General features: G+C 44.5%; 1 protein-coding gene across 2 annotated transcripts in view; it reads left to right on the forward strand.

Annotated features, from left to right (window-relative positions):
- The first annotated feature begins 777 nt into the window (after positions 1-777).
- Positions 778-14,547, forward strand: part of wnt5b (Wnt family member 5B) — a 124,435-nt gene continuing 110,665 nt past the window's right edge. The window contains exon 1 of one of the 2 annotated variants that reach the window (XM_062981156.1): positions 778-1,054. Coding sequence is in view for 1 of the 2 variants with exons in the window: in XM_008110459.3 (XP_008108666.1) it covers positions 1,049-1,054 (6 nt within the window). In the remaining variant the exon portion in view is untranslated. The remainder of the gene's footprint in view (positions 1,055-14,547) is intronic. The other variant, XM_008110459.3, reaches the window with a different exon arrangement.

Below are 14,547 nucleotides of genomic sequence, written 5' to 3' on the forward strand. Positions count from 1 at the left end.
GATCCCTCAAAGCTGGTGGAATGAGCCTCCTTCTCTGTTCTTATGTTTTCAAAGTGAGGCTGGACAGTAGGTGCGGCAATTGTGTATTCCCACATGACAGTGGGGTTCCCAGCTAAACCAGGCAATTCTAACTGGATGGCCCCCCATGAGGGTCTTCCTCCAGGGGCAAACCAAGAATGGGCAACTTGGAAGTCCCTGAACAGACTCAGAAGTGGAGTGGGCAGATCAAAAGACAACTTGGCAAGGTGGCACTACCTGGAGGAATCCTCCACCTTGTGTGACTGTGGAGCTGAACAAACAACTCAGCATATGTATGCTTGCCCACAATGTCCTGCCTCATGCACGGAGGAAGAGTTGCTTAAAGCTACGGACAATGCGGTTGCTGTTGCCCGTTTTTGGTCTAAAACTATTTAGTTGCTTGTGATTTCCTTTTTTTATCATTTTAAAATGTATTTGTTATGCAATGCTTTTGACACGAAATAAATAAAGTGGGGTTCCTTCTCTGGAAAGATGGGAAGGAGCAACAGTGGAGAGAAGAGTGAGTGAGAGAAGTGAGTGAGGGGCATGAGGCTGCTGTGAGTGATCCTGGGCAAGAGAGAGAGAGGACTTTGGGGAGGGGGGGCATGGCATGTAATGGGAGGTCTGGGCAAAGAGGAGGCAAAGGGAGAGAAAGAGGAGGAGAGAAGGGGTGTGAGAGAGGGCTCGCTCCCCATTGAAGGCATTGGGAGGGAGGGAGGGAGGGGGAGGGCTTTGGGGGCGGGCCGTGGGCGTGGCCTCTCTGGCTTCCCTCGGCGCGACCCCCTCCTTACCTCCCGCTCTCCCTCCGCACTCCACTGCGCCGGCTTCCTTGGCTCCGAAGCGCATTCACAAATACTACCACTAATCCACCCCTCTTGCAAACTCCCAAGAGAGGAAGAAGACACGAAGCGCAGTCTTTGGGCCACCCTCTATTCCCTTCAGCCTTCCTTGAGCCCCAGGACGAGGCTTCGGCTCACCTGCCCCTCGGAGTAAAGGAGGAGGAGAAGGAGAAGAAGAAGCCCGGGTTCAGATGCAGGTAGGAAGGAAGGAGGCGCCGGGAGGAGGCGAAGGGACTCGGGCTCTACGCGTGTAAGGAATGCGCTTTGACACCCCTTGGACTGCCCTGCGATGGACGGGCAAGAGTTGCCGCTTGGTGTGTGTGTGAGAGAGAGAAGGCTGAAGACCTTGTGCAGCCCAGGATCTCGTAGTTAGTGCTACTCAGGGCAGCTTCACAAGGTCTTCAACAGGCATGGGCAAAGTTGGTTTCTCCAGGTGTTTTGGACTCCAACTCCCACCATTCCTGACAGCCTCAGGCCCCTTCCTTTTCCGCTTAAGCGGCTGAGGGTGAAAAGGAAGGGGCCTGAGGCTGTCAGGAATGGTGGGAGTTGGAGTCCAAAACACCTGAAGAAGCCAACTTTGCCCATGCCTGGTCTTCCGCCTCCTCTGGGGACGAATGATTTGGATCTAGGTTGCAGTGCGGTTATATGGCCATATTCCAGAAGCATTCCCTCCTGACTGTTTCGCCCATTTCTACAACAGGCACCTCAGAGATTATGAGGTCTGTTAGAAACTAGGCAAGGGAGGTTTATTTATATATCCCTGGAAGGTCCAGGGTGGGAGAAAGAACTCTTGTCTGTTGGAGACAAGTGTGAATGTTGTAATTAATCACTTTGATTAACACTTGAAAAGCTTTGCAGCTTCAAGGCCTGGCTGATTCCTACCTGGGGGAATCTTTCGTCAGGTTAGGTGTCAGCTGGCCCTGATTGTTTCTTGTCTGGAATTCCGCTGTTTTCAAGTTATTGTTCTTTATTTGCCGTCCTGATTTTAGAGTTTGTTTTTAAATACTGGAGCATGGACATACAGGCTGGAAAACTCACAGCAACCCAATGATTCCAGCCATGAAAGCCTTCGACAACACAGTTTTGACAACAATGTTTCTTTGGCCCCCATCTAGACTGCCATATAATCCAGTTTCTGAATGCAGATTGGACTGGATTGTATGGCAGTGTAGATCCAGCCTTAATTTTAGGTCTATGGCCTCTTCCACACAGTCCTTATATCCCAGGTTATTTCGTTTGAAATGGATTATATGCTAGGGAATGTGATATTCTGGGATCAGATCCTTGGATATAGGGACGGTGTGGAAGAGGCCTAGATCTTTTAATATACATGTTTTAATGGTCTTAGGTATATTTTTTAAATACAGTAGAATCTCACTTATCCACACTAAACGGGCCAGCAGAAGCTTGGATAAGCGAATATCTTGGATAATAAGGAGGGATTAAGGAAAAGCCTATTAAACATCAAATTAAGTTATGATTTTACAAATTAAGCACCAAAGCCTCATGTTATACAACAAATTTGACAGAAAAAGTAGTTCAATACACAGTAATGTTATGTTGCAATTACTGTATTTACAAATATAGCACCAAAATATCACAATATATTGAAAACATTGACTACAGAAATGGCTTGGATTATCCAGAGGCTTGGATAAGCGAGGCTTGGATAAGTGAGACTCTACTGTATTCGTGTTTTAACGTTTTGATCTATGTATTGTAACTGTGTTGTACCCTGCCTTGAGGAGAGGCGAGTAACTAAAAAACATATTATTAGGACTGGGTTGGTGTGAGTTTTCCGGGCTGTATGGCCATGTTCCAGAAGCATTCTCTCCTGACATTTCATCCACATCTATGGCAGGCATCCTCACAACCTCTGAGGATGCCTGCCATAGATGTGGGTGAAACACCAGGAGAGAATGCCTCTGGAACATGGGTATACAGCCCGGAAAACTCACAAGAATCCAATGATTCCGGCCATGAAAGTCTTCGACAACATATTATTAGGACTGTTATTAATTTATTATTATTATTGTTATAAATTATCACTATGGTCTCAGAGGGAGGGAGTGCAGAGCCCCTTCCATTGCTGTCTGGGAATGTTTGGGAATTGCTTTGGGAGAAGAGTTTGCAAGTTGGAAGACCCGCCCCCCTTTCCCCCCCTTTTAGGGCTGAAGCATGGGAATGATTTCTTGACAATAAACCCCGCTGAACTCGAGGGGGACTCCGTTGGGTGGAAGCAAACATTCATGAGTACAGTTTAAAATTTACAGTGTAAATCTGGATTCTATTAGTGCGTTGCTTGAGCTGGGGGTCGGGGCTGGGAGCAGCCCAGAGAAAGAAAGAAAGAAAGAGCAGGGAGGCTGGGCTTTCGAGATGCCAGAGACAAATCACATTGGGTCTGTTTGGGGAGGGGGTCTCCTCCCAGCCCCTTTCCCTCTTCTCTTCTGGAGCAACATAAGCATCCACCAAAAACTCACATCCCTCCTCAGCTTGTCTTTGTTGTGTTTTCACCTCATTTCTGACTTATGGAAACTCTAAGGCAGGCATGGGCAAAGTTGGGCCTTCCAGGTGTTTTGGACTTCAACTCCCACAATTCCTAACAGCCGCTAGGCTGTTAGGAATTATGGGAGTTGAAGTCCAAAACACCTGGAAGGCCCAACTTTGCCCATGCCTGCTTTAAGGTGAACTTCTGAAGAAGAGCAGCAAATGGTCCCTTCACCTCCAGGTGCCTAGTATCAGAAGCCAGTCAAATCCCTGGCAGTAAAACCATACAATAAATTAAGTAACAATTTGCTTGACAAACTAGATCAGGTTTCTGAGGCTGCTGCCCCTCTTGTTGTTGCTGCGGTGTGTTTTCAAGCCATTTCCAACTTATGGGCAGCTATAGCTGGGGTAAGATTTTTTCATAGGGGTTGCCCTCATCTTCCTCTGAGGCTTTTTTTTCATGGCAGGAGCAACTTGAGAAACTGCAAGTTGCTTCTGGTGTGAGAGAATTGGTTGTCTGCAAGGACGTTGAGCAGCCGATGCCCGGATGTTTTGATGTTTTACCATCCTTGTGGGAGGCTTCTCTCATGTCCCCACATGGAGCTGTAGTAGGAGCTGACAGAGGAAGCTCATCCGCACTCTCCCCGGGTTGGATTCAAATCAGCAACCTTCAGGTCAGCAACCCAGCCTTCAAGTCAGCAGTCTGCTGGCACAAGGGTTTAACCCAGGAGTGCCCAAACTAAGGCCTGTGGGCCAGATGTGGCCCTCCAAGGTCATGTACTTGGCCCCCGCTCTCAGTTTTAGACTTATGCTCGCCCAAAGTCTGAAATGACTTGAAGGCACACAACAACAACAATCCTAATTAACTTGACTATCTCATTGGCCAGAAGCAGGCCCACACTTCCCCTTGAAATCCTGATAGGTTTATGTTGGTTAAAATAGTTTTTATTTTTAAATATTGTATTGTATTGCTCTTTGGTTGTTATTGTTGATTTTTTTGCACTACAAATAAGATGTGTGCAGTGTGCATAGGAATTTGTTTGTATTTTTTCCAAATGATAATTCGGCCCCCTCAACAGTCTGAAGGATTGTGGACTGGCCCTCTGCTTAAAAAGTTTGAGGACCCCTGGTTTAACCCATTGTGCCACCAAGGGCTCAACTCTGAGGCTGAGAGAGTGTAACTACTTGCAGTGGTCATGCTGTGGATTTTCATGGCAGAGCTGGATTTGAACCCTGACATCCAGAGGCATAGCCCAGTGCTTGCTGGCAACCGGGGTACCTGGTTAGGTGGGCCAATAATGATCCGACTTGATGTGAGCCATGCCTGCATTTGTTTGCAGCTACCAGGAGTCGGCCGTGTGCTGGTGTCCAAGAGGTCAGGCGTGTGACACTGTGGCTGAAGTGTGACCTCTTCAGCCCCTTGTTAAAAGCGATCAGATTTCTTGGCGTCTGCGGATGGGACTTAAAAGGAGCCCTTGGGAGTGTGGAAATCGGCACTGAGAAGCAGCCTAAAGGTTAGGTGGTGTGTAAAACCTCCCCCCAGCACCATTTGAAAGGGGGACAGGGAGTTTGTTTAGAAAAACAAAGAGGAAAACAGAAAGCACGGCCTTCCCAGATGCAAGGGCCTCCCTCCATCCACCGGCATCTGCTTTTAAGCTTTCGAAAGAGATGTCGAGAAGATGCAAACACATCTCCTACATTAGATGTAGCTTAGCTTTATTGCCTTTTGTGGAAGAAATCAAAGGGAGCTGTGTGTAATGTTGGCCAAATCTAAAAGAGTACAAAAGCACAGCCATGTGAGACTAAAAAGTTTGGAATTTGACTGTAAATCAACTGGTTTTGAGTGTGTGCCTTCAAGTCAACTCTGGTTTATGGTGAGCCTGTCACAGAGCTTTCTTGATTGAATTTATTTAGAGAAGGTTTGCCATTGCTGTTCTCTAAAGCTAAGATAGTGTGACTTGTCTAAGGAAATCTAGTGGGTGTTTATGGCTCTGTAAAAGGTAAAGGTTTCCCCTGGCGTTAACTCCAGACTCTGGGGGTTGGTGCTCATCTCCATTTCTAAGCCGAAGAGCCGGCGTTGTCCATAGACATCTCCAGGTCATGTGGCCGGCATGACTGCATGGAGCGCCGTTACCTTCCCGCTGGAGCGGTACCTATTGATCTACTCACATTTGCATGTTTTCGAACTGCTAAGTTGGCAGGAGCTGGGGCTAACAGCAGGCACTCATTCCGCTCCCAGTATTTGAACCTGGGATCTTTTGGTCCGCAAGTTCAGCAGCTCAGTGCTTTAAGACGCTGTGCCACCAGGGGCACTCGGTTTTGATATTCCCTGGTTTTTGTATGTGCTCCAATTATTGTCTTATAACCTATAAGAGTTATAGGGTAAGGTAAAGGTTTTCCCCTGACATTAACTCTAGTTGTGTCCAACTCTGGGGGTTGCTGCTCATCTCCATTTCTTAGCCGAAGAACCAGAGTTGTCCGTAGACACCTCCAAGGTCATGTGGCCGGCATGGCTACATGGAGCACCATTACCTTCCCGCTGGAGCTGTACCTTTTGATCTACTCACATTTGCTTTATTTTCGAACTGCTAGATTGGCAGAATCTGGGGCTAACAGCAGAAGCTCACCCTGCTCCCCGGATTCAAACCGCCGAACTTTTGGTCAGCAAGTTCTGCAGCTCTGTGGTTTAACCTGCTGTGTCACCGGGTTACTGCTTATTACATGAACAGATATGACATGTATTTGTCCTCTTGCATTAACTTGTGCAAATCCTTATAACTTAACATTTAGCTCTTGCCTTCGCCCTTATTTCATGTATCGATGAAAACATATCTATGCCGTCCATTATTTATATTTAAACGATATAAACACTACATTGAAAACAATAGGAGAAAAGTATATTGAAGTTCAAAGAGCATAATGGCTTCAAACTACAGAAAAGTAGATTCCAGCTGGACATTAGGAAGAACTTCCTAACTGTGAGAGCTGTTCAGCAGTGGAACACTCTGCCCTGGAGTGTGATGGAGGCTCATTCTTTGGAGGCTTTTAAACAGAGGTTGGATGGCCATCTATCGGGGGTGCTTTGAATGCGATTTTCCTGCTTCTTGGCAGAGGGTTGGACTGGATGGCCCACGAGGTCTCTTCCAATTCTATGATTGTATTAAAAAACAATTAAAATCATGTACATGTATATGATTCCATGACAAAGGCTTTAATAGAAAGCAGTGTTGTAATGTCAGCAACCCAACCTTCAGGTCAGCAGTTCAGCCGGCACAAGGGTTTAACCCATTGTGCCACTACGGCTCCTAATTCTACAGTGAAGATACATTTGTAGACCTTTCCCTTCTAGAACTCACACCATAACAAACCCATTCGGCCTAGCCAGGGTCACACTACTGTTTCAATCGACAAATTAATGCCCTTTTATATAAAATATCCCCCACCACATAGAAAATGCATGTCCGGAGGCAATTATAATAATATAATAATAATAACTTTATTTTTATATCTCGCTCCCATCTCCCCAGAGGGTACTCGGGGCGGCTCACATGGGGACAAGACCAGTTTCAACATACAATAAAATACAGCATAATTAAACCAATGTAAAACAGGTAAAACAGTATAAACATACAAACCAGCATAAAACATCAACATCAAAATATTAGAACATTAGCGTCTGAACATAATTGAGCTAGAACCTGTTGCCTTTAATCCTGTTTTCTTTGCAGAGGAAGCTGTTTATATGAATTGTATTGTTTTTGCCACTGTTCACCATTCTGAGTTTCTTTAAGAGCCTGTATATAATAAATAAAATAATTATAACAACAACCTTCATTCTTATAAGCCCACATTTGGAGTCTGCTGTAGCTCAGGAACAGTTTTACAACCTTAGAGGTCTTAGTCTTTAGATTTATTTTAAAAATGATGTCACAATATTATTTGTCTTATATGTATAGATGGTTGTCACTATGTGATGATGAGAGAATTTTAAGCAGTTCCTTAGTGGTTAGGTAAGATCCGGATCGATGGCCAGAATGGTAGAAGGAGAAAAAACTGGGAATTGGAGCCTTTTAGTTCCATTGTAGTCTGCAATAGGTGAGAGACTATGTTACGTCTTCTATGTCCCTTTTGATTGCTATGTGTTTCGTGGTGAGAGCTGTCACAATCCGCCTGAGGAAACCCTTGTCTAATGAGGTTCATGGGCCTCCTTTCTAAAAGACCACCCTATTTGCTGTTTATTGGGATGGCCCAAAGCCAGTTACATGAGTAATACCTGGAGGCTTCTTTTGTGGGAATATATCCAAGTGGTTCATACTAAAAGGAACATACAAATTATCAATTTTCCAGGTTATAAAAGAACCTGTTAAATCTTTGGCACTATAGCTTTCTTCTCCGTTCATTGGGAATGATGTCTGCTCTCCTGAGACTGTGTGTGTTTGGTACACTTAAGCAGATGCCTTTTCAATGTCATATGATAAAATAAACACTTCCTAGAAGTACAGACGCTTGGCACAATTGTGGTGGTTAGTTACCATTCATTTGCTTAGCATCTTCCGGGTTCCAGACTGTGGAGCCCCTGGTGGCGCAGCATGTTAAAGCGCTGAGCTGCTGAATTTGTGGACCGAAAGGTCGCAGGTTCGAATCCAGGGAGCGGAGTGAGAACCCACTGTTAGCCCTGGCTTCTGCCAACCTAGCAGTTCGAAAACATGCAAATGTGAGTAGATCAATAGGTATCGCTCCAGCAGGAAGGTAACTGCGCTCCATGCAGTCATGCTGGCCACATGACCTTGGAGGTGTCTACGGACAATGCCGGATCTCCGGTTTAGAAATGGAGATGAGCACCAACTCCCAGAGTCGGACATGACTGGATTTAATCTCAGGGGAAAACCTTCACCTTTACCTTTAGATTCCAGACTAGATCCAATTATATGTCCCAACTACAGTCAAACTTAGGGCCCTTCCACAAAGCCATGTAACCTGGAATATCAAGGCAGGTAATCCACAATATTTGCTTTGATCTGGGTTATCTGAGTCCACACTGCCATATAATCCAGTTCAATGTGGATTTCGTACAGCTGTGTGGAAGGAAATGTGATAAGTCAACTTATGACTTCTAGGGATTCAACAAATCCATTCTAGTTAGGACTAAGAAATGGATTTAGACCCTTGTCTGAGGTTTGGGAATGTACATAAATTAAATCACAATTCTTTCATATTTTTCTTCACCAGAAAAACAATAACCACCCACTGGTCTCCAAGCAGATGGTTATAATAGAAAAGCCTCTTTTCAATGTACTTATACAGATGGCATTGCTCACCAATTCTGTCTCCAGTGGGCCTCCATTCTCAGACAGACATTGTAAGGCATTTCCTCGTGTATTGAAATCTCAAGCCATTAGGACTTTAAGCATTTTCTTTCTTAAACAACACATGAAATCCTCATCCAACTTTTAGTATAGGTTTTTCCCATGGACAGCTTGCAAATAACTCCTGTCTGTATCAGATCGCCCATGTGTTTCATGTCACATTTGGGACAGAGTTGCCAAATGGCCGAATGGCAAGGAGAGGAGAAGGGGGAAAGAGAAAGCAAAGCTGTGCATGCAGAAATCGAAAAATTCAGGACTGAGGGAATTAATGCATTAAAAAAATACATGGAACATAAACGTAAATGTGCCAGCAATTAATGAAAGCAGGTTTTCATTTATTCTGTCGAAGGAATTGGAATAGTATATAAAGAAGGAAACTTTGTGAGATCTAAATGCCAGTTTAGAGTAGGAGGCAGAATTGGACAGGCAAACTGGCTTTTCTCCAACTCCAGATTTCCTGCATTCCCAGGAACCTTCTCATGTTTCTATCCCTAAAGGTATTGGAAAAAGACCACTCTATTAGAAAGAAGTGCCTCCTTAGTTCATCTGGTTGGTGTAATGCTATATAACACATCTCCTTTGGCAGTCTTCATCCTTGCTAGATGCTACTATTTTATTATATTAATCCTTAATTGCAATGCAATGCAGCAAAATTTTTGCATGCAGTTTCATATTTTTAGACTTTCTCCACAACAGATGGTTTTTAGAATATTCAAAGACAATTTCTTATCTATAGTTCAAGCCACTGTGGCAACAAGTAGAATTTTCCATAGCAGAATCTATGATCTGGAATTAGGACGAGTGAAGGTCTTTTGCATACATATAAGCAAAAAACCAAGTATGGGTCGTGCGATAGAAAATGTTACAACACCTGCATTTGTTTCACTGTTATGTACGTGCTGTTATATTTGCACTATTAAGCCTAATTCACTGGGAGCCAGAAGAACTCTGGATTGAAGCCAGGGACATTGTCAAGGAGGAATGAAAAAAGACATTAGTTGTAGCCAAAAGGAAAGAGAAGTCTCAATGGGTGACAGATGACACTGAAAAGATGAAGATGTTTAAGGATAGACAAGAAGCAAAAGTAAAAAAAAAAGTATAGAAATAGGGTCAGAATGCTATTGTTCAGTGACTGGTGTGCAACAGATAAGGAGAAATACTATAATAATGCAGAGAATAGAGGATGACAACAACAACAATAAAATGAAGTACAATAAACTTCTTCCACAAAATCCAAGAAATCAAATGGAAATTTACAAGAATGGAGATGCTCCACAACTAGCAGAGGAACAATTATATGACCAAGGAGAAATAAAAAGACGATGGAAACAATACATACAAGAACTATGTAAAAGAGATGGAAAAAGTGACAGATTTGCTCAAGAAAGAGCCATGCCCTTTGCTGAAGGCAGGCACTGGAAAACTCAGTTCTGTGTTCCACAGGCAGAGATCCACTTATGTAGATGTAAGTGCCTTGTTGAGTTTCACCCAGTGTAATTTTTGCCTTTGACGATTGCCAATACCTGGAATTTATTCAGTGGCATCATTAGCGCGTTGTGGACCACACTGGATGACACATCAGCAGGGAGGGCGTGTTGACGCCTGGTGAGGCATTTGCCCACATATCAACGAAAGAACTTCAAAGGCTCCTCTCCATTGGGCAAGGTATCTCTGTCATCAGGGCCGGCCCCACCATAGAGGCCACGTGAGGCGGCCGCCTCGGGCGCAGGTCCCCGGGGGGCACCGTCAGGCTTCCCCCGCCCCTGCGGGGGGGCCGCTTTTCCCCACCCCCTGCGCGGCACCGGTGGGGGGGGGGGCTTTTCTCCACCCCCGCTTAATATTTTAAATTATCTCCGGCCGGCCCTGTCTGTCATCCATTTGCTACAGTCACTGGTGGTCACTGGTGGGTGCTACTGCTGCCTTTCTGGCCTTTCTAGCCTTGACAGGGCTGCTGGCCAGGGAGGTAGATGTGCCAGTCTTGGATACCTTCCCTTCACCAGTAGGAAGGGCAGGGCAGCAGAAAAGAAGGCAGAACAAAGGTGGACAGCAGTGTCTCAGGGTGCTGTGCTGTGCTGTGCTGTGCTGTGCTGTGCTGGGGTATGTGGCAAAGTGGGCAAGTACGTCACAGGTTTGGTTCTGAAGCTCTCCAGTTCTAACGATCAAGTAGTAGGTAAGGGGAAGGACCTCTGCTTGGAGAGTCTGAAGAATCACTGTCTGTCCATCTAGGCAGTACCGTATGTGGTTAACTAAAGACATCATTAGGTTCTTAAGTGTCTTTGATTATGTCTAGTTATATACTTCCTCCTCCATTTTGGTTTATTAGTCTCCTCTTGCAGCAAATCAGAAATTCAGAGTGAGCTATAGTCATGGCATAAAATTCTTTGACTAGGCATTTCTAGGAAGATGTATAGCAGCTTTTTTTTTCGTGTCAGGAGCAACCGGAGTTGCTTCTGGAGTGAGAGAATTGGCCGTCTGCAAGGACGTTGCCCAGGGGACACCCGGATGTTTTAATGTTTTACCATCCTTGTGGGAGGCTTCTCTCATGTCCCCGCATGGAGCTGGAGCTGATAGAGGGAGCTCATCCGCACTCTCCCCGGGTGGGATTCAAACCTGGCAGCTTTCAGGTCAGCAACCCAACCTTCAAGTTACGAGGCTTTTATCCCCTTGGCCACTGGGGGCTCCATGTATAGCAGCTACTCAGTCCCTACATCTTTTGTTTCCATGTCTTGACACTGAAAGGCTGTAGGTTCTATCAATTCGGTGGCCTTGTTGTTTCTTCCCTGCTGCCCTCATCATTTTACCTGGTTAGAACTGAATAGTCACCAATCCTTCCTCCAGGCATGTTTACCTTGCTAAATTTAATCTCCCCAGCCGGTCCTCTGTGTCCCTGGTTGACATGTGGGGAGGCCTGCGTTGTGGTTCTGGCTATGAGCTGAAGCATTTCCTGACCTGTTTTGGTACAGCTGTGCTTGGCTGCTGCTCACACCTTTTCTCCAGCAGATGCAACTTAGGGTTGTTGTATGCTTTCCGGGCTGTATGGCCATGTTCCAGAAGTATTCTCTCCTGATGTTTCGCCCACATCTATGGCAGGCATCCATAGAGGTTGTGAGGTAATTTAGATGCAGTTTAGATTTTGCTTCCCAGGAGGATTTGGGGAAGTTAGGTCTTCTACTCTTCTTTGAATTTCTCATTAAAACACACGCAACACAATCAAAATGAGACTGCAAAGTAATGATTAAACAGCTCTCTAGACTGTACTCTGCTTCCAACTTTCTCTGAATAAATATGTACAGTGGGACCTGGAATCCTCCTACGTACCATTTTAGATCTTCAGCAGCTTGAGAACCAAATATGATGGGTTTCAAAAGAGACCTTGGGAAAATCCTCAAAGGGAGTAATGTCCTCTTTTTACAGTCCACCACCAGTATTTAAGGGATGCAACTTGGCAGCTGTTTGACTCTGTGCCTATCATTTTGTAACCTGAGATTTTGTTCCTTGTGTTGATTGTAGCTTTTGACATTCTGTGGGCAAACCTTTACAGCTACTTCAAGGAAAATGTAAATGCTTTTCTGCTTAGATCTTCTGTTTCCTGGGGAACCCATCAATTGTGTGGCTACTGCTGTGGTCTGCTATGTGGGGATAAGCAGTTTGATGCCTTGTCTGTTCCGTCCCTGTGTTTTTGGTGTTGTGGCTAATGCTGTAAATTCAGTTTAATGGACTTAAGGCCTGTCTTTTGAAAATTATTCGCAATTACGTTACCTCTCTGGGGGCGGATATCCATAACACTGCTGAGAACATCCAGCCCCTTTAAGATGGCTCGGCTTGGGTCAACAACACTTGAATTGCAACCACATTGCTTGGAAGCAATCCCTATAGAAATCAAGGGGACACTTAGGATCGGCTTGTGGAAGTGATTGTCTTCCCAAGATGTTTCATCCTAACTGACTATTTAGAGAGCAACCAAAATTAATCCGGATAACCCAAACGGTTGAAGCAATCTGTGCAGAACACAAAAGCTAATAATTATTGTGCTGTGGGCCAGTCTTGTTCAGCATTCTGTCCGCAAATAGTAGCCAGTCTGGTGCCACGGATGAGTTCACAAGCAGGATGTGTAAAGGGTCTCCATTTGTGGTTGTCCATCTCCAGAACACCAAAATCAGATACGACATGCCTGAAAACAGAGCATTTTACTTCAGCTTTGTCTGTCATAGCTAGCCACCACTGTGATTATCTTTTATGTAATCCTCTAAAATAGGACTCCTAAACTACGGCAATGGCCTCCGTCCCCCTATACACCCCATATCATGTTTGTATGCACTGGCTGCAGTTGTTTCTTTCTTTGCCTGTCCCTTCTGAGTTCCCTAGACATTACCAGGGACTGGCAATTAATGGCTTTTGGGCTGGCACCAGTTCAAGAACCAACACCCTGTGTAGCACCACACTAGACAACCTTTTAATGGCTATGTATAGGAGTGACCACCACAGTATCTGTTGGCAATAAATACCATCATTTAATAATGCCTTGTACAAAGAGAGCCTTAAACTGATACCTAGCCTGATCCTCACAGTGACATATGCATAAAACTGTACCTGTGTGTTCTGATATTGTTTCTTTTCAACTGTGTTTTAGAGCATTTTTTTTAAAAAAAACACCTTTATTGTACTATTTCATCTTATCACTTTTGGCTGCTCTTTTTTATCATTCTGATCACTTGATTGTTTAAAAATGCTCAATACTTATGAGACGCAAAGACGGACTTACAATCTTGTCATTTTTAGATTCATATTTAAAGGCATTGATGATGATCTCTTAAGCCAGGCATTATCTCAACTAAAGGGTTTCTACATGATGGTTCTTACTCCATTGACCTGTGGCAAATCATATATCCCCTTTCTTCAATAGTCCTTAGGCAATCTGTATTCAGATCTACTCTTCTCTGGCTGACAGCTGGAGTCAAGGTCGTCTTCTCTTTTAAAAAGCCAAACCTTGCTAAAACGTTATGTTCTGCCCAGCATTTTTGAGAGCAGAAAAGGGATGAGAATCCAGATGCCCACAGTTCCTTAAATCCCTATGTTATAAAACTTAGTGGAACCTAAGTAAGTGTTCAGCATGAATGGTACTGGATATTAGGAATGTATCTCTCCTACTTTCAGCTGGTAGCACTTACTGTAATGGAATTGAAACCGTGCAGGTGAATTTATGCAGCCTCGGTTTGCAAGTACAACCTGTGCAAGTTCTCCTTTAAATGTTTCAATAAGGGCTGGCCTTGATTCAGAAGACATGAGGACAACATCTGGCATTCTCCCCAAGCCCATCACAGTTTTAAGCAGCTGGGACACTGTAGCTGAATTATAAACCAGCAATGGCAAGGATCCACCATATTGTTACAGAGCAAATGTTTCTAGGCACATCGGCAAACACCTCAGTGGAGTACCTGAACACTCTACATTCATTCATGAAAAAATAATCTGTGGTCCATATGTGTTCAAAATCAACCAAACCAGATGAAATTTCCAGTATTGTGACATTTGTACGTAATGTACGGATCAGAAATCACTTGACTGGAATAGAACGATGGGGCAGAAAAAGATACAGGAGATCAGATCACACATGGCACACATTTTTGCATCGATGTGTGTGAGTGATCCCAAGTTAGAAGGGCATTGTCTGGAAACTGCTGAGCATCTGCTTGCTTCTGTATTGGTGTCATGTATGATTAGAGCACTTGACTCACATCCCTTAATTCTGCGGGTTCAGTGCCTTCCTTTTGATCTGCTCCTGAATCTTGCTGCTACAGCAAATAAGGGCTTAGGGCCGGGTGTATCACTTGTACCAC

The sequence above is a fragment of the Anolis carolinensis genome, chromosome 5, assembly GCF_035594765.1.
Source record: "Anolis carolinensis isolate JA03-04 chromosome 5, rAnoCar3.1.pri, whole genome shotgun sequence".
Classification (NCBI taxonomy): domain Eukaryota; kingdom Metazoa; phylum Chordata; class Lepidosauria; order Squamata; family Dactyloidae; genus Anolis; species Anolis carolinensis.